Here is a 20,739-nt window from a genome sequence, read left to right on the forward strand (position 1 = left end):
TCTACCTTCGCGCAGGGACGCAGCTGGGAGGGGGGGGGACGTGTGGCCCGTGTTTCCCAAAATCTGCCCCAATTCCCATGTGTGAAAGAATAATGTAAGTTATTTCGAACAGTTATACATATGTTTTATCATATTTCAGCGGTGCTGGTCCTTTTCCTGAAGCAAGTTCTTGCATATTCCGGAAATGAGGCGACCATGATATTCCATATCTTCATCATGGGCTGCTATTTCACGCCGGTTCTGGGAGCCATCATTGCGGATTCCTGGCTCGGGAAGTTCAAGTGAGTGTTCAATATGATATATTTGACGGAGATAAGGTCAAATGGTAAAACTATTGTTATAGTTAGTTCATCCCAAATTGGTACCATTTATAACATTCGTTTAAATTTCACAGATACAGGCGCTAATAATTAAAAATTTACAAAAATAACTGATTTATTGTATTGGTTTTTTATAATAATTTTCTTCTCGAAATGGTGCCATTACCATAACAAAGGCAGTATTGAGATATTCGTTGCCACCATTTCATTCATGATCATGGTATTCAAAATAAATCAAACGTTATAAGCTATGTTATATACTCATTCTGTGAATAATTTTCTCTTCCCTTCTACTTAGAACCATTTTCTATATATCGATCATCTATGCTGTAGGCAATGCCCTGATATCCGTCGGCTCCGTTCCACATCCAATAGACACCATGAAGTAAGTAGTGATGATGATGATGATCGTCATATTTTCTGCATAATTAATCGTACGTTCCTTTCTTTTCTGACAATATCTTAACACCTTGAAATCTTTACCGCAATTTACCATATACTGTATATACAGGGTGGGTAAAAAGTCCGTAGAAACTTTAAAAATTCATAAAAACCGGAAAAATAACCGAAATAAAAAGCGGTTTGCGAGGGTAGCATCGCTAGGGCACAGGAATTTTCTTAACGGGGAGGGGGACTAAAAAACAGCCGATAGGTGGCGCTGGTACGAGCGACTTCAGTGGAAATATGCAAATGAGACGGTTGTAAGAACTTGCTCTCCTAATCCACGATCAGTTCACCGTTGTAAACCGTATATGAGCTGAGTGCGAAGGATAAAGCTTTGTTGGTGAAGTTGTGTTTTACGTGGACCTGTGGTGGTGGTGGTCATGTGGAACACACGCTGCTGTAATAAACGATTTGGAGTCATTCTGTTCGTTATTTGCTTATCTTTTCTTTGACTTGTGTACGTCACCACCTATCGGCTGTTTTTGCGTTATTTTTTTTTTCTTAAAAAATTCCCTTTACCTAGCGATCGATGCTAATCCCGCAAACCGTTTTTTATTTCGGTTATTTTTCCGGTTTTTATGAATTTTTAAAGTTTCTACGGACTTCTTGCCCACCCTGTACAATATATATGTTACGGCAAATGTGATAAATCTGGTGATTATTCATAATTGCTGGTTGTTATGTCTATAGTCATAGACCATTTTTGGCAAGTTTGATTAATTTCTGAAAAATTTCGGTAATTATGCTTGATTCCCAGCCTGTATTGATAACATGATAAATCGCCAATTAATTGCTTAAATTTACCTCCTCCTAACCAGATCATAGTCCGCTGCACTGTCTCAACGAAGAGATATAAGCAGGTGGTCGAAGAAGCACAGCCGCCCTAGGGGGTGAACGACAGGTGCGGTCGCGGCGGACTCAGCTCACAATTATGGGAGGCTTTCACCATTTCTTAAATTATTTCTTGCATTAATTCTGAATTTTCGTCAATTCTTGAATTATTTCTTTCATAAGTTCTGGAATTAATTCTTCCTTCGGTTCGGAATTTTCATCGATTCTAGAATTTTTTTTTCTTCCGTTATTTCCGAAATTTCAATGGTGTTGCAATTATTGTGAATTTTCAATTATTTTTAATTCATCGATTCCAAAATATTCATAAGTTTCTGGAGAATTATTTCTTCAAAACAGTGGTTTCCAAGCCCTTGTTCCTTCCCGCACCCCCTTGGATAATATGTCTTTTTATCTGTTAGAAAATTCAGGTTTTCTTTCTATAATTGATTACATTAATTATGCAATAATTAATTTCTATGAATTCTTCTGCTTGTAATGTCTTTTCGGCTATAGCTAATATTTAATTTTGGCTTCTTTTTTTTGAGATTTGGAAAAGGAAGATTCATTGAAAAGTTCTTCACTTACTGATTCCAGCCGCAACCACTATAAATTAATGTTTCTTTGACGCTTGAACTGAATTTTTCGACGTTTTTCCCCGAGTCACGTGTTTACGACAGTATCAAGTCTAAGCAAAACATGCTAATAACACTGGGCACCAATGTAAACGAACCACGGAATAGTTTAGGGACACGTTCAAGTATTACGTCAGCAAATTTTTAGCTATTTTTGACCCCTCCCTGTCAGCAAAACTTTGACCCTCCCCCCTTGTCAGCAAAATTTCGTCGGCACTGACCCCCCTACCTCCTAACGCATACTGATGGGATCAGAATCGTACGCAGGAGGGGACATAGGGGGCTCGTGCCCCTCCCCCAGACGAAAAAAAAATATTTTTTTTAAAAATTAAAATTTCGAAAGAAAATAACTTTATATGTTATTATAATCGACTTCTGTTAGTTTCAGTGCTATTTGAAGGGTAAGAACTCGAAAAATTTCTCTTTAAAAATTCATTGCGACCCACCCTTTAAGCCATTTTTATATGGTAAACCCTTGACCCGCAGACCAAATGTGGCCCTGAAGGTTATCTGATGTAGCTTGCCCCCTCAAACTTAATTTTGTAAAAATGAACTAAGTGGTACATTTACAAATCACTTAAATGACCCGTGGTACAATTCCATGGCATTTGAGTGGCCCGTGGCACAAGGGCGTAGCCAGGGGGGGGGGACTTGGGGGTCTGGTCCCCCCCCCCCCCGAAATGTGAGAAAATGACCGAAAAAAGGGAAAAAGATGGCCAAATCCATTGTTCTGTCACTTTGGTCCCCCCCCCGAACGAAATTTCTGGCTACGCCCCTGCCGTGGCGCATGTTCATATCACTGAAGTAGGCCTCACAGATCACTTTCGCATTCAAAGATCACTTAAGCAACCCGTGACACAGTTCCAGAACACTTAAATGATCCGTGGCGCATTTAGAGACCCCTTGAGTGACATGTGACACACTTTTAGAGTGCTTAAGCGTCCCCCAGTGCGGTTCTACATCACTCAAGTTATATACGGAACATTCTCAGATTACTTAAGTGATCCGTGGCATAATTACGGATCACTTGAGTGATGCGTGGCATAATTACGGATCACTTGAGTGATGCGTGGCACATTTCTGGAGCACTTAAGCAGCCCGGACACATTTCCTGAGCACTTGAAGGATCCGTGAAACATTTAGAGATCACTAAAGTGACTCTGTAGGGGACTTATCAGTAGGGAGAATATTAGTTCAGGTGCCCAATAACTATCGAAAGGTTTTTATTCCGTTTTTGGCGCACCGAATAAGATGTCATTAAGAATATTGCGTATCTTCATAAAGGGTTGTTGATAACGCAAGCATCGTCCAACCCCCCCCCCCCATCAATGCTGACGTAATACTTGAATGGCCCCTAGGTAAATAATGACACTTTTCTCAACCGAAATGTAAGACACATTTTTGCTAGCAGAGGTCGGAAGATGAAGCGTCAGAATATTGGTATGATTCATATTTTTTTAGGAATTGAAAAAATTCAATTTTTTTTATCATAAATTTTTTTTTCCTGAATATCAATCAGTCAACATGTTGTAATTTTTTTCCCCCCATCTCCCACCCCCAAAAACGCTCTCCCGCACCCCAGGTTGGGAACCACTGATGTAAAATTAATTTCTGGAATTCTTTAAAATTACCTTCAGGGCTGAATTTTCATAAATTTTTGCGTGCATTTATTTTTGATGGTGTGTTTAATAGATGGGTATTTCTCAGCATTCCTGTATACGGTCGAATCCCGTTTTAACGAACCCTACCTAAGGTAGTTTTCTGGGCACCCATCACGTACGAGAGATACTGATTAGTGACTGAGTGCGAGTGATATTTCCGCGTGATTTCTTCCATATTTGTCATACTTACGGAATCGTTCATAATCACCGGTAAAAGTGATGAATGAAGGGAAATTTTTGAAACTTACCAAGACGATCGGTGACTGCATAATAACTGGCGATTATGAATAACCACCAATTCATCACATTTACTGTAACATATGTATATATGCATGCGATTTATGTGAAAACTAAGTTAAAAGCTCTTTCATTTCAGGATTCTTTCACTGTTAGGTCTTGGCTTCATAGCTGTGGGAACCGGTGGTATAAAGCCATGCGTATCTGCATTCGGTGGAGATCAGTTCGGGCCTGGACAGGTGATGAGTAATACAACTTTCAATATTTTACTTTAACATTGCAACAGTATTGGGGTGATTTTTTTTTTTTGTGAATGGCCGCATGAGTGACAAGGTGAGTGGCTATGTGGTCACACACTTGGTCACTCAGGGCAGGTGAAATGGCGGACGAAATTTCCATAAACCCATTTAGAAACCTTTCCTTTTTTTTTTTGTAGGTGACAAACTAAAACCATTTTTCATTATATTGCCACCTCAAAAATTTTAGGTCTTTACATTCAATTATATCTAAAACTTTGGGTAAGCAACATTTCAGCATGGCCTGCTGAAAGCCACATAAATTAGATTCGGTGTATTTGACATCTACAGATAATAAGTATCCTAATTAAATAGGACGTGGGTTAGCATTATCCCAATATGGATTCTGGCATGTGACTGCTTCCTCTGATGATGACCATAGATGGTGCTAGAAGGTAGTTTTGAATCCCCCCCCCCCTATTGGCTAAATACAAATACAAATACAAATACAAATACAACGCCACAACAGGCAAATTGCCCAACGAGGTGGCTGACTTAAGAACATCATGGATCCCCGAGCCCCTACCTACTACTGCTACACCACACATGCAACCCCCCCCCCCCCCGCGGAACCCCCCAACGAATCGGTACATGCGGGAATGTGCGTGTACGTGTAGTGCAATCTGACGTAAAGTTTGTTCCTGTGTAATGCTTGTTATGTGTAGTGCTGTCCCCAGTTTTACTAACTATGAGTGAAGTGTTATGGTTGAATGATCTACCGTTGTAGGACTGTTGCTCTCTGTGGCGAGACTTTTTAACGGGGAGATCGGCTCGCATTTGCGCCTTGAAGTTGGGAACCACAGAAAACCAACTTCAGCCGACCACCACTGTGGGGTTCGAACCCGGATCCTCGCATCACGAGTCCGGCACTATAACCACTCGACCACCACAGCGGCCCACTCGACCACCACAGCGGCTGGTGAACTGATTGTGAAACATATAAAAGTATTCAACGATAGATACACTTTCTCGATATTAATGCTGAGTTGAACTCAAAGAAAAGCCTGTTGTCTTTGGAAGGAATCGAACCATAGTCCTTTTGCAATCCACACTAGCGCACTGACCAATATACTATGGAGACACACCGACTTCTCTTTCTTTATAATATGCACAGTAGCAGGGCATGTTCCTAATAAGTTCGGGTCCTGGACAAACATGAACTTTTTCGGAAGCCCCTGTTATATATAATGTTCTTTGAGGCAGAGGAATATACAGGGAGAGGGGAAGCATGTGGGCCTTGGGCATTTGCCCCGTTTGCCCATGCGGAAAAAAGTTTTGCACAATAGCATGATGCACTGAGTAGAGACATTGCAACCTCCATTAATTTCTTCAATGTTTCAGCAGGGTTCAATTCTTGGGGCGGGGGAAGGGGGTGTAGCACAGGTCGATAAGATGTTCGCCTAAAGTAGTACTAATGGTTTTTGCAAGTTTGATATTGTCAGAAACTTTCCTGACGCTGGGGTACAGCAGAAACGGCATAAACATGACCACAGAAAAAGACTGCTTGCTTCCGCAGAGAGTTCCCCACTGAGGAGCTAGAGTACCAGCCTCTCAGTTAGTACAAAAAAAAAGGTGCTGTTCAGAATTGGCAATAAATTGTAGGTCCCGGTCTTATTAGCTTTCGTGTGCAGAAAACGGCTGCGGTGCCACAAAAATGATCAATTCTTGGGTGGAGACAGCAGAACTTTTCTCTCCAAATTTTTCTTAGCATTAATAGTCTACTCTGTACTAATGACCCGACATTATAGTAATTCCATTACAACGAACGGCAGAGGCGTCGGAAATGTTATGCACATGTGGGTGCTTGGCTTGACCTTTATGTGGAAAATTTTGATTTCTGGATGAATTCTGGGTGGTGCTCAGACCAGTGGTACAGAATACTGTGGGTGCTCAGGCACCCACTACACCCCCGGCTCTGACGCCACTGACGAACGGTAGGATAAGTCCCAACGTTTTCATAGAATGGCTATCATATATCTTTTACTTCCGATATAACAACCCTCCCAATATAACGCTTGTTTTCTATGGGACGAAGAGGGTTGTTATATAGCGTTGATTGCGTCTAGAAATTTTTTTTCCGTTGATATGTTGTCAGCTTTAAAAAAAACCAGTTCTCTGTATAAAAGTATTAATTATTGTAGTCTGGCTAAAGTGATTGCATTCAGTATCTCGTATATTTTTTGGCTTCAAACTTAGCCTCATGATCAAATTTAATGATTCGATCACTGAAATCGAAGTTTCATGTTGTATTTGTCACTCATGTTTGATCACTGGAATTCCATCTATTTTTCTAGGAAAAACAACTGAAGCAATTTTTCTCGTTTTTCTACTTGGCAATCAACTTGGGCAGTGCTGTTTCGACGTTCCTTACTCCAGTTCTGAGACGTGCGTAATTTGTTTTTCCTACCTTTACGTGAATTCAATCTCTGCTGAAAAATGTACACAAATTTATAGTAGAACCTCGTTATGATTCACTCTATTATAGCAGACAGTTAAAAGAATTTTAATAATAATGTAGGACAGGGTTTCTCAAACTTTTTCCGCCCGAGGCTCCCCTTTCCCCCCTATTCAATGCTTATCAACGAGCTCCGTCGGCTACCAGAGCTGTTTAACAAAAAATATTTTAATAAAACCTTTAAAGGTTGGAGGCGCACCAAGGCACAGCGCCGCACATTTTGAGAACCCCTGATGCAGGATGTTCATTTTTAATCTGACAAGTTTTGCATTTCCAAGCAAGCAGTTAAACATCGATCGTTGTGTTGTTTTGCGACTGAAACATGGATGCACTGTATCTCTCATACTTCTCGCCAGCCAGAAAATTTAATATTAGTACAGTGTATACATACACATCTTTTTGAATTGAACCTATGTTGAAGGCTGTTTTATATTTGATGTAAAAGAAACACTTTTCATAGCTAACTACTTACTTTAATTGATATACATCAGTGTTTCCCAAAGTAAGTGACGGGGGGGGGAGGGCTATTGAAGCTACAAGTATAACATAAGATTCTATGGGTTCACTTGAATGTAGGAGCGATGAGAGGAAAAAAATTTTCTGAAGAAGGGAGAGGGCAAGGGAACACAAAAAGTTTGAGAAACTATGATGCACACCTTGTTGCATTACACCCCCTATAAAAATCATTCATTATAAACCAGACCTTCATTACAATGGACAACCTTTAGGCCCAATTAGTCTGTTATTATGAGGTTCTACTGCATTTTCAAATCCATTTTGCTGCTGTTAAATCTTGCGGATGTCGATTCATCTTTGCATGTTAAAACTTTAATAAATATTTTGCATTGCAGAGAACGTGCAATGTTTTGGACAGGATACTTGTTTTCCTCTTGCCTTTGGCGTCCCAGCTGTTTTAATGGTGATTTCTCTAGGTAAGTATTTTGGTAATGATTAATTATATTTATCTGTTTGGTGACACTGAATACTTTTCAGTGCTTGTGTCATTAGTATCATGATTTGATGTTCATTACTTAATATACAGGGTGTCCTCTGAGTGCTAGCACAGCCTTTATCTCCTGAACCATGAGTTTTAGAGGTATGATTTCTATTTAAAAAATTCTCAGAAGGTGTTCAAAAATTACCCTGTACCAGTTTTGAGAGTGAAAATACAGTGTGTGTCACAATATTAAAAATAAATAAATTTTTTATGTGGTCCCCTTGTGCTGTAACTTCCAATTAGAAAGTTGTTGCCCTGTATCTCCTGAGGCCAACAGAAGAAAAATTCCATGTTTCTGAGTGCAATATCCGCAAAGATAATCAAATTTGAAAAATGGAGGAAATTTGGGAAAGAACCGCATTAAATGCAGGTAAAACGGTATTCTATCGAAACGGTATTCAAATTTCTCCATCTGTTTTACAAATTTGAATATCTCTATAAATATTGCACTTAGAAACATGGAAATTTTCTTTTTTTTGTTGGCATCATCCAAGATAAAGGGCAACAACTTTCTAACCGAAAGTTAGAGGACGTGGGACGTATAACGATTTAGATTTTTATTTATTATTTTGTTACACACTCTATTTTCACTCTCAAAACTAGTTCAGGGTAATTTTTGAACGTATGTTGAGCATTTTTTTAAATAGAAATCATACCTCTATGACTGATGGTTAATGAGATAAAGACCGTGTTAAGCGCTTACAGAACACCCTGCATAAAAAGCAAAAAAAAACCATTTTCTTTTTAATACCGATTGTGAACTTGATTATCTTTCAGTCATATTTCTGATCGGAAAACCTCTGTACAAAATCAGACCACCTCAGGGAAACGTATTGCCGAAGTTTTGTAAATGCATTTGTGTAAGTAATTGTTTTGCGATTAATTTTTATTTATTCGTATCAATATTTTAATTCAATTTCCAAGTAAAGATTGTTTTTAGTGCTTACTTGGAAAAATGAGTTTGTGTTTTGAACATTTCTGACCACCATTTTTCATTTGAGGTGCTTTTGTTTCATTCAAACCCGAGCACAGCGTAGATCTATCGCCCCATGGGCAATTTACTACCTAATGAGTTGTGAGTCTGAGTGCGTATCTGGTGTTGTGTCTGATTTTTCAGTGCTGCCATATATATTTCAGAAGTAGAGTGAAGTGTTATTTAAGGTGCTGCTATACAGTCCTATAGCCAGGAATTTTGTTCGAAAGGAGACAGAGGCGGATTTAACAGTGAGCGCCCCCGGGGCCCCGAAAAACCAAAACTTCACACTTTTTTCTAATTTAAGAGGCCCAATATTTTCTTTTGCGCCCGGGCGTCGACCGACTTTAATCTGTCACTGGAGGGGGACCACTTTCATTTTGGGGGGGGGGACCAAAGTGATAGAACAATAGATTTGGCCCTCTTTTTCCTTTTCCATTTTTATCGGTCATTTTCTCACATTTCGGGGGGGGGTGAAGTAGACCTCAAGTCATAGCTGCCAAGTCTCCCGGATTTCTACTCCGTCTCCCAGACTCCCAAAAAGTTCTTATATCTCCCGAATTCCAACCGTGATTATAAAAAATCCCTACTTTTGGAGCAAAAATATATTCAAGGAATTTTTCCCGGAAAGAAGACCATTGCTTTTTTTTTTATGCTCCCAAATTATATTCCAAGCGTAATGCAAACAGTCGCCATTTCGTCAAATCACAAAAAAATATTTCATTTTCAGGGGGGGGGGGGGAAGCAAGTATGGAAAAAATTCGCCAAACAGCTAGTGTTAACCGTTTAAAGGCCGAACTATGAACAAAATCACTCATTGTTTTGAAATTTGGAATTTGAGGTCCTTTTGCATGCCTTTGCATAGATCAACTTTGAAAATGGAACATTGGCACTTGGGGAGAGGTGAAAGCGGAAACTTGTATCGCCTATATTCTCACGATTTTTTATTTCTAGAGTACAGTTATCTCACGAAATTTTCTATTTTGGACTACAATTTCAAATTCGCAACACATACCGATTTTGATGAGTGAAGAAAATTCAAATTTTTTAATAATGTCCGTGATAAAAGAAGGAAAACATCTTTGATGGACCCGTTTGTCGCATTGGTAGCATTTATATATAGTATTTTTTGGACACCGTCCTTGCGTCGCAGACACAATATAATGGCCATCAGATGGCCTGACATCTTTTTTCAGTTGACAATGTGAACCTGGATGAATAATTGACCCCTCCTTTTTTTGTAGAAGGTTCATTGTCACTCCTCTTCGGAATTCCAAATGCAAAATAAGATCTGCTTCTCGCAACTCTGAATGAATTATCCCACCGTGCTATAATGGTTATATGGCAAATCTTTTCAAATGGAATCCAGAGCTGAGGTGTTTGATCGGATTCCAGAAAGAATTTTTTTTATCCCATGCATTTCTTTTTTCGGATTGCTTAAAACTGCCTTTTCATGAAACCTTCACATGAGTGTTGCACTTTTTTCTGCCCTACATTTTTTTAAAAACGTGTTACAGGAATTTCTAATACCTCATCCTCGATGTTGCAAAATATATATCTAGCATTCCACATACATCAGTTGGAACTGTTGTCATAGATCATTTTCAACAATAACATCATCCGTGATGTTCCCATTTTCATTATCAAGTAATTGGCATATATACACTGAAGAGCCAAAAAAACTGGTTCACCTGCCTAATATCGTGTAGGGCCCCCCCCCCCCACCCGCGAGCCCGCAGAAGTGCCGCAACACGACGTGGCATGGACTCGACTAATGTCTGAAGTAGTGCTGGAGGTAATTGACACCATGAATCCTGCAGGGCTGTCCATAAATCTGTAGGAGTAAGAGGGGAGGGGTGGAGATCTCTTCTGAACAGCACGTTGCAAGGCATCCCAGGTATATTCAATAATGTTCATGTCTGGGGATTTAGGTGGCCAGCGGAAGTGTCTAAAGTCAGAAGAGTGTTCTTGGAGCCACTTTGTAGCAATTCTGGACGTGTGGGGTGTCGCATTGTCCTGCTGAAATTGTCCAAGTCCGTCAGAATGCACAATGGACATGAATGGGTGCAGGTGATCAGACAGGATACTTACGTACCTGTCAGAGTCGTATCTAGACGTATCAGGGGTCCCATATCACGCCAACCGCACACGCCCATACCATCACAGAGCCTCCACCAGCTTGAACAGTCCCCTGTTGACATGTAGGGTCCATGGATTCATGAGGTTGTCTCCATACCCGTAAACGTCCATCAGCTCGATGCAATTTGAACCGAGACGCGTCAGACCAGGCAACGTGTTTCCAGTCCTCAACAGTCCAATGTCGGTGTTGTCGTGCCCAGGCGAGGCGTAAAGCTTTGTGTCGTGCAGTCATCAAGGGTACACGAGTGGGCCTTCGGCTCCGAAAGCCCATATCGATGATGTTTCGTTGAATGGTTCTCAAGCTGACACTTGTTGATGGCCCAGCATTGAAATCTGCAGCAACTTGCGGAAGGGTTGCACGTCTGTCACGTTTAATGATTCTCGTCAGTCGTCCCGTTCTTGCATGATCTTTTTCCGGCCGCAGCGATGTCGTAGATTTAATTTTTTACCGGATTCCCGATATTCACGGTACACTCGTGAAATGGTCGTACGTGAAAATCCAAATTTCATCGCTACCTCGGAGATGCTATGTCCCATCTCTCCGTGCGCCGACGCATCTAGTGCGCCGACTATAACACCACGTTCAAACTCACTTAAATCTCGATAACCTGCCATTGTAGCAGCAGTAACCGATCTAACGACTATGCCAGACATTTGTTATGTTATATAGGCGTTGCCGACCGCAGCGCCGTACTCTGATTGGTTCCATATCTCTTTATTTGCATACGCATGCCTGTACCAGTTTTTTTGGCTCTTCAGTTTATATGCGAGTTGTAAATATCCTACTGATTTATGTATATATCTAAATGTTTCTAAATATCCTACAGCTTCTTCTAATGTGAGATATCTTCCGGACATGGTTACATACAGCTGAACGTAAAAAGACTATCTACGATTACCGATCACGGTTTGATTAGTCTGTGGTTCACAAAAACATGTATTTCCAAGAATGCAAGAATAAAAAGTACTCAACCAATATAAATATAAACAATTCACCCCCCCCCCATAAAGCACATTCCTTTGTTTCATATTACCCAGAATTCGCCCCCATGCACATGTCGAATGATGACACCACCCTGGGGTTCGAACGGGGAAATCGAAGCAGATACTGCACATTAGATATCTCTAGAATCCAGCTCTCTTGAAAGGCCAATGTTCCATAAATGGAACATGCATATTTCAACGCGCGTAGCTCTTCAATGTTTAACAGTACAAAGAAACTAATTGACTTGCTTTGATTGATGTATAAGTGGCACAAAATAATTTTCAGTTTACTTCAAAATTGAAATTTTGGTGAATTTTAATCGAAATGGGGGAAAAATTCCCAAAAAATGTCAAGATTCAAAATTCTGTCAAAAAAGATTAAATTAACATGAAGTTTCCGAATTTATTTCAAAAAATACTTTGAACCCTTCTCTATATACGATAAAAAACCGGAAATATTTGAATCAATTTTTATCTGGTATTTTTGCAAATAAAAACTATGTTCCATTTTTGGAACATCGGCCTTTAAACGGTTAATGTGGTCTTTCCACTTCCGAAATTAGCGAGATGATTTGTATCTGCTTTGGCTATGTTTCCCGTTGAGTGTGTTACGTGCTGTTTTGGGCCAGATGGAGTGGGTTTTTTTATTTTTTTTATTCACAAGTTTTGATTTGAGAGTTGTAATGATAGGTAATTTAACGTGCTGGTTGGCCGTGGTTGATGACTTGGCGCCAGTTCCCAAGGGCGTAGCCAGGGGGGGGGGGGACTTGGGGGTCTGGTCCCCCCCCCCGAAATGTGAGAAAATGACCGAAAAAAGGGAAAAAGATGGCCAAATCTATTGTTCTGTCACTTTGGTCCCCCCCCCCCGAAATGAAAGTGGTCCCACCCCGAACGAAATTTCTGGCTACGCCCCTGCCAGTTCCGTCTTAACGTATGGGCCCACCCGGCCTCAAGAAAAGAGGGGGGGGGCCTCACAAAAATGAGAACCGGTTCACATTTTCGAGATTTCGCCATGTGCGCGAAAACCTCCGGAATTCTTATTCCCAAAGTTGGCAGCTATGCGAGGTCCTACATAATGCCGTCTTAAGGCATGGGCTCACCCGGGCACGGCCCGGGAGCCTCAAGAGAAGAGGGGGCCTCACAAAAATGAAATCTGGTTGAAATTTTCGAGAATTTGCCTAGTAGGGCCTCAGAAAAATCACTTGACCCGAGGACCCATGATGCCCCTAATCTTCCTTGGAAAAGACGCCATTAAGTCTAGGAAAAATCTAAATATATATTATGCAGGGCCATTTTTTCATCAGAACCATGCTTGGGGTGCCTAATTTTCATTCATTTATTTATTTTTCAATTTTCAAGCGCTGGTTCAAATCGTATTAAATCTAATCATTCAGGCTAACCTCAATTCAGATGTAATCTGTAATAGGTAATGTGATTAACTATTATAGTCCTTTCTATAATTTTTATAAATATGATGGTGCTTTTGTATAATATTGTTGTATGCATCAAAACATTACTAAAATCCTCTGTGTGTTAATTTTCTCCTTGATAGCACGCGATCTCTAAAAAATTGTCTGCCAAGGAGAAGAAGAGAAAGCATTGGCTTCACTACGCCGATGACAAATATGACGTGAGTTACGGAAAAAATTCTGTTTTTTTTTCCTTCTGTTGTTGAACTTTATTGATCATTTTACTTTGAATAATCAGTTTTTTCATGTTACAGTCTATATTCATTATAACTACCACATTTGTTCCGTGGAAAATGGACATTATATTGAAAGGAAAGCGTATAGGGTAGTTGTTATGTGAAACATTTTTGGCAGAAAGGTCACTATAATGCAATGATGTTTAACCTTTAAGAGAATGTAGGTCACTTCATTAATTTGAAAACGTTTTGTAGGATCATTTTGTTACCCCCCCCCCCTACATTCTGCAGCTGGGTCCCTAGGCTAGACTTTGCCAAGCCCCCATTGCCAGATTTTTCACAGGCCCCTCTATATTGAATTTCTAGTGTAGAAAGCAAAAAGAAATTATGTAATTGTCCCACGGCACCCCAGGCTAGTCCTGTCAGGCATAGCTTTGCCTGGGTCACTTAATCAGATTATCTGTAAATATGACGCAGGTCAGTTGGATAAATTCATCGTGGATCATTTAAGTGATCTGGAACTGAGCCACGGGATGATTTCTAAATATGCTGTGGGTCACTCAAGTGATCTAGAACTGTGTCGTGGGACACTCAAGGCATCTAAGAATGTGTCACGGGTCACTAATTTGTCCTGGAACTGTGCCGTGGGACACTCAAGCATAGACATAAAGTTATTGGAAATATTAGGAGATCCCTCCATAGGTTACTATAGAGATGGTGGGAAATTTGTTGCGGAGAGACTTTGGTCCTTGGCTGGACACAAGGTTATGCCTATGAACTCAAGTGTTCTGTGAATATGCACATTAATATACAACCTGTGCACATAACAGTTTTAACAGGGTTTTTTTTTTTTCATTGAACAAAGTAGCTTTGTTACATGGACAATCTACTTTTGGTTTATCACTCTTGGTACTTAAGGTTTTTACATATTTTATCATGTGCAGAATGTCATACACAACTCGTTTTACAAGCATATAGCTTTTTTTTTCCATCCAGATGCCCTTCATTGAAAATGTAAGGACAGTGCTTCATATCCTACTTCTGTATTTGCCTCTACCTATATTTTGGGCGCTTTTCGATCAGCAGGTGAGAAATTTTTAATACAAACTTGAGATCCAGTTCAAATAACTAAATTGATTCAAACATTAGTTTCTTTTCTCTTTTTTTTTCCAGACTACTAATGTAAAACCATTCTCTATAATGTAAAATTTGCACTATAATAAGCAGATGCTTAGGGGCCGTTCAAGTATTACGTCATCATTGATGGGGGGGGGGGAGTTTCCGATTTGCTGACTTTTCACAACACAGAAGGAGGTGGGGGGGGGGTTCGGATAATGCTTACGTCATCAACCACCCTTTATGAAAATATGAGTTGGATTCAGAGGAGCAGAGCTGATGACGAAATTTTGCTGACAAGGGGGAACGGGGTCAAAAATGGCTAAAAATTTGCTTACGTAATACTTGAACGGCCTCTTAGACGAATGAAGAAAAAAAAACATTCACGCACTTGATTATGTCTATTCAAAACATCATTGTGTTTTTTACACACCATTATCTCAAGATGCATTTTTTTCATATTGTCTATTATTTGTCATTCATAATTTTTCTTCTATTTTTTTTCAAAGGGATCAAAATGGACTTTGCAGGCAGTTGATATGGATGGCAGAGTAGTAAGTCGAATGGTTTTCAAAAAATAAAATTGTGAATCAATGTGTTTGAAACTAAATAATTTAATCACAATTTTCGAAATGCTTAATAGACGATTCTTTAAAAGAAAAATTTATCCTGCTTAATCAGTGCTATTCGTTTCACGATCATGTCTAAAAATGTCAGTATATTTTTATGTCTTTTTTTGTACCTAGAATTCTAACAAATGAAAATTTTTTTCTCTCTGTTATGCAATCAATTCATTCGCCCTCTACCTAACTTTTGGAGGTCATAACGGGTACAATCTTTACGTTGATGCTGCTTTTTTTAGCATATAAAACTTATGTACCATAAACTGGGGTTACGTGAACCCAAGACAAAAAAAAAAATGTTTTAAATCGCACTTCTGGGGCTGCTGTCATGAAAATATAGACATGATTCACCATCTCTACAACGGGTAGCAACACTAGCCTATCTAGTGCCTGAGGTGCTGAATACCATTCATTCAAAAGACCAAGGGAAATGACTTCAGATAGTGCCTTGATACCTGAGGTCCTTATAGGGGGGGAGGGGGGATTCCTATTCCAAACAATAGCATCTGCACCTTTCTCTCCCCTTCTCGCCATCTTCCATACGATAAGAAGAGTCTTCAGAAACGTATAAAAATGTAAATGCCATATTAAACGTTCATTTATGCTTTACATTAGTCGTTTATATTCATTTCTTATTGTTTTTAGTATTAAACACTATATTTATTCTCTATAAAATGTGTTTTTGGTATTATTTTGGAGTTTCTAGAATGAATTAATTGGATTTGCATTGATTCATATGGAAATAATTACCTCGGTTTTCGTCGGTTTCAGATTTCGCTGATTTTTTTTCAAACAGGTTATAGACAAAAACTGAGACATCACTGTCATTGATATCATTACTTTTGTCAATTTCCTTTCATTTACTGGTTTAGCTACGGTTCACGTGCATTTATTTGCAGATCTTAAACCAAAAATGCCCTGAAATTACAAGAGGTCTCCTGGGAGCAGAAAGCATGCATATTTTACAGCTGAAAAATTAGAAGAATGTTTAAATTCTGTAGGACCATAAGTGTCTCAGAGAGCAGTTCTACTGTAAAAAGAAGATTAAAGAATGATTTATTAAACAGACCTGAACATCCAATCGTTTTTACTAGTGAAGAAGAGTTGGCCTTCGCCAGTCATTTTGAAAAAATTTACTACAAAAGTAGTAAAAATTAGGTTAGAAGCATAATTAATGTTTTTAAGACTATCCTTTGGTAAGAAACGTACAAAAACTGTCACTTTTTTGGGTTCAGGTTTAACCTCGGTTTATGGTACAGTTGATGCTCATTTTTACAGACTTCGGAATTAGTTTGTAAATGGAAAAAAGATGTTTAAAGAAATACCATATTGTTCTGGACCAAAAGACTAGTTCGTAAAGATGTGTCAGTTCATGGAATCGAGTAGCAACTGTATTGTATTTTCTGAATTAACTGAACTGGCCAGGCAAACACACATTACACTGTTTTCTTTTCTATATTTACAGGGGAGTTATACAGTGCAGCCTGACCAAATGCAAACCTGGAACCCTGTTCTTGTCATTTTTTGTATTCCTTTGTTCGATTTCGCTGTTTACCCTCTGTTAAGCAAGTGCAATATTCTCACAAGGTTTTTATCTTTCTTATCAAGTTCATCTTTATTTATTGTTTTACTTCACAGTCTTTCGTAACAGTTGTAAGCTGCTTCTCTATTTGCATTTGATGACTTTATTGTAAGACAAGTTTTATTTCATGAAAGGAATCTTAATTTGAAATTTGAAAATATTGTCCAACAGGTTTCCTAAATGACCTGGAAAGTCAGGGAAATTAAAAATGGACAGTGAAAATGTAAACTAAATTATTTGGCAAAGTTGGTGAAATATGTGCCGACACATATTTGTTTGAAGTCATGGGAAAACTCTATGAAGAGAAAAGAATTGAAATTTGAAAAACCATTTTGAAGGTTGATGTTTTTTGGATTGTATTTCCTTTGGGAATTTTGGTCAGGGAAAGTCAGATAAATTTTTGAATTTCTATCAGGGAAATGTTCAAGTAGATTATGCTGGCAACTCTTTCTAAAACAAAAATTGAAATCTTTAATCTATTGATGGAGCCGTTTTAAGAGCATCATGAGCCCACCCCCGTGGCCAAGTGGTTTTTCCGAAGCCCTACCAGGCAAAATTCTTGAAAGTTTCAACCAGATCTCATTTTTGTGAGGCCCGTATGGGCCCATTTCTTAAGACAGCACTGTCTATTAAACATTTATACATGTATACTTTGAAATAGATCTCATTATAAATGATGACAGAGCTCCCACTTGTCCTACTTTTTTACCAAATCCTGTCAACAAAATTCATGTAACGTCAAGTCATATAGTACAAATGTGGTGGATTGCCATTAACGATTCTGCCGAAGCAGAAGTTGTATCGTTTTTTCAGGTTATTTGGGGGGGGGGTATGTGGGCTAAATGGTGTATTAATTTTTCTTTCACTTAGTTTGATGGTTCAAAAACTCATTTTGTGTCAATGTTTCGAGTAATTAAAAACATCTGTCGGGTTGGAAAAAACAATTTTATATTCACTGTTTCATGGTCTTGGACTGTTCATTGTACAGTAACTAACGTTCATCATTCAAAATTATGGTACACATTTTGTGTATAGGTGAAGCAACAGGTTTTTTTGCATAACAAAGAAGTTGGATGTACAGTCCTATTCTAGGTTTTGCAACTTTGATGCTACCCAATAGCATTCAATTGTCTTCTGTATTTTTAGGGCATGCAGAGGCATAAACAATATTTACATTGCTCAGCAAAGGGCTAGAAAGGAAAGTGTTTCATTTGTCAAAAATGATAGCATTGAGCAGTAAAATGTAAACGAATCCCTTTAAAAGAAGGAGGAGACAACACAGTAAAACAATTTGATTCACACTAACTTGTTTACATTGGTCTTTGTAATTTACGCATTTTGCACTGCGCTTTTGAAAGTGGTCTCGAAGGAGCATTGTTGTTAAAAAAAAAACGTATATGTCTTCATAATTCGAGGAGTAGAGTTGACAGACTAAACTTTGAAAGACTCCTTGGAAAAAATAAATGCAATTGCCAGTATGCAGTTTTGGTCCAAAATTGTTTTTCTTACCAAGTCAATTCTGTCATTTTGTCTTTGGCTCAACTAAATCTGATAAGATACCGAAGTAGGCTATGAATTTTTTTTTTTCATTTTTTAAAAATAAAAAAATTGATTTTTTTCTTTATCGTGCTATGACCCCGTCCTACTTTTTCTAATGTTTTGTGCAATCAACACAATTTTGTTTTTGGTTTTATCTGACATCAAGCAGTTAGTCACACTGCAATTTCACTGAGAGGTACCTTCCTTTCAGTGACAAAACAGTTTTATTTATACATCACCGATAGATCTTTTTTCCTCTTGCAAGCAGCGTCGGCAAGAAACAGAAAAACTCCTCCTCTCCTCATTTCTTGTACTATTCATCCATTATCTTCTTCAGGGCTCTTGATATAAACCATACTGTACTATAAAATGCCCCAAAAACTGCAAGAAATAAAGAAAAAGGAAATGTATATTTCTTTGTAATTGGGGTATAAGAGATGCTGAAGTTGCGAATTTAAAGGGAAAATAAACTAATCGGGGCAGCGCACACTCATGCAGATGTATGGAGCATTAGAGGAAAAAATACTGTTTTTGGCAATTTTCTGCTGGTTGTTCTGAAGGGAATGATGGGCATCGATAGGGGTTTGTGTGGGTGTATTTCATACTATTTGGGTTTTAGCGTGAGGTAGTTAGTTTTTTTTCAATGGCCATTTTTATTTTACCATTGTAGGTAGTTGTGTGCCAACAAAGAAAAAAATTATGTCTGTCTATTTATGTGGATCTGCAAAAATAAAAATATTTGTGTATATAATAGGGTAGTAATGATTTACATCTTGCAGGCCGTTACAGAGGATAACTGTTGGAGGGATATTGGCTGCCGTGTCTTTTGTTCTTGCTGCTTTTTTGCAATTATCTGTCGAAGTAAGTAAATGATTACAGAAGTTTTTTTATAAATATGATTCTTCCTGCTGCTACAGTCAAATCCCGTTATAATGAACTCCAAGATGCAAATCACTTCGTAATACTAAAATTTTGTTATAAAGGAATTCCAGATTTTTACATTGTTCCTATGTAAACTTATCTGGGGTATTGAAAAAGTTTTCGTTAAAATGAAATTTTTTTTCTGCTATAACAGCATTCATCGTTATAATGGAAATTGTCTGTATACACTGCTCAAAACAGTTAGTGAATATGCATTATTTATTTACATTTATAGAAAATTAGTTGATGATTAATTCTTGTAACACAACTCTTTGTGAATACAGAACAATGTTCTTTGTCGATATTTTATCAATTAAAATGTGTTTAAAAATCACAATTAAATAAAAGCTACATTTCCCCTAATTATTTTGAGCAGTGAATTTAACAGTAGCTTCTTCCCACATGGATGTGAAAAATAGTTCGTCAAATCGAAAGTTCTTAAATTGGAAATACATTCCAAAGTGAGGTATATTGTTTGGGACCAGAAGACCAGTTCGTAGAAACGTTCAGTTTAAATTGGAGGTTCGTAAAATCGAGCTTCGACTGTATATGCTATATTCTGGAAAAATTCTCAGGGGAAACATTTTATGTGCTGTTTATGATTTGAACTATTGATTGAAATTAATGATTTAATTTACGTTGTTATACGGTCAAATCCTGTTCTAACGAATAATGATATAGCAAAACTCTCATTTCAATGAAAACTTTTCTAATCCCTCAGATAGGTTTACATAGAAACAACGCATAAACCTGGAAATCCTTTATGACGGAATTTCGTTATAACAAAGTGATTTCCCTGGTCTCTTGGTGTTTGTTATAACAGGATTCGACTGTACTAAACTGAGCTCATTAGTAATACATTTTGACTTTGAAAATCGAACCCGAGCTTAACAATATTGACTGTAGTTGACTCTTCTGGGAATATAAAAACACATGCTTTAGTCCGGCTTTTCTCAACTTATGGACTGTGACGATAGCGCTGGTAGACTCAATAGTTTAATTCTCACTGAATGAAAAGTTATTCAACCATTGCAATTGATACTAGTAATATCCATATATGGGTTCAATTAAAAACCATGTCTTCATGCTTAGGTTCACTGTACATCATTGAGGAAAATGTGGGAAATTGCATCCTAAAATTTTCCCTAAAAAAAGCTATTTATTGCCTTAAATGCAATTTTCTAATTACTTCTAGAATCGCTGGGGAAATAAAGGGCTGCTACAAATCACAGTAAACATTACATATTTCATGAATGAAATATTCAAATGATCAGATGACCATATTTCATTGAGAAATATATGGTAAACTGGGGTAAAATAAGGCGACACAACCAATCATTAAAA

At 38.3% G+C, this 20,739-nt stretch overlaps 1 protein-coding gene across 3 annotated transcripts in view; it reads left to right on the top strand.

Annotated features, from left to right (window-relative positions):
• Positions 1-20,739, top strand: part of LOC149080857 (solute carrier family 15 member 1) — a 101,439-nt gene that overhangs the window by 64,688 nt on the left and 16,012 nt on the right. For all 3 annotated transcript variants that reach the window (XM_089237526.1, XM_089237527.1, XM_089237528.1), the window contains 11 exons: positions 140-281; positions 619-705; positions 4,265-4,364; positions 6,716-6,806; positions 7,728-7,808; positions 8,651-8,733; positions 13,522-13,599; positions 14,611-14,700; positions 15,240-15,284; positions 16,819-16,940; positions 19,254-19,335. In XM_089237526.1, the coding sequence (XP_089093652.1) occupies positions 140-281; positions 619-705; positions 4,265-4,364; positions 6,716-6,806; positions 7,728-7,808; positions 8,651-8,733; positions 13,522-13,599; positions 14,611-14,700; positions 15,240-15,284; positions 16,819-16,940; positions 19,254-19,335 (1,001 nt within the window). The remainder of the gene's footprint in view (positions 1-139; positions 282-618; positions 706-4,264; positions 4,365-6,715; positions 6,807-7,727; positions 7,809-8,650; positions 8,734-13,521; positions 13,600-14,610; positions 14,701-15,239; positions 15,285-16,818; positions 16,941-19,253; positions 19,336-20,739) is intronic.

This window comes from Pholcus phalangioides, unplaced genomic scaffold (genome assembly GCF_987345545.1).
Source record: "Pholcus phalangioides strain wild (caught in Gottingen) unplaced genomic scaffold, Ppha-v1.0 ptg000010l_1, whole genome shotgun sequence".
Lineage (NCBI taxonomy): Eukaryota > Metazoa > Arthropoda > Arachnida > Araneae > Pholcidae > Pholcus > Pholcus phalangioides.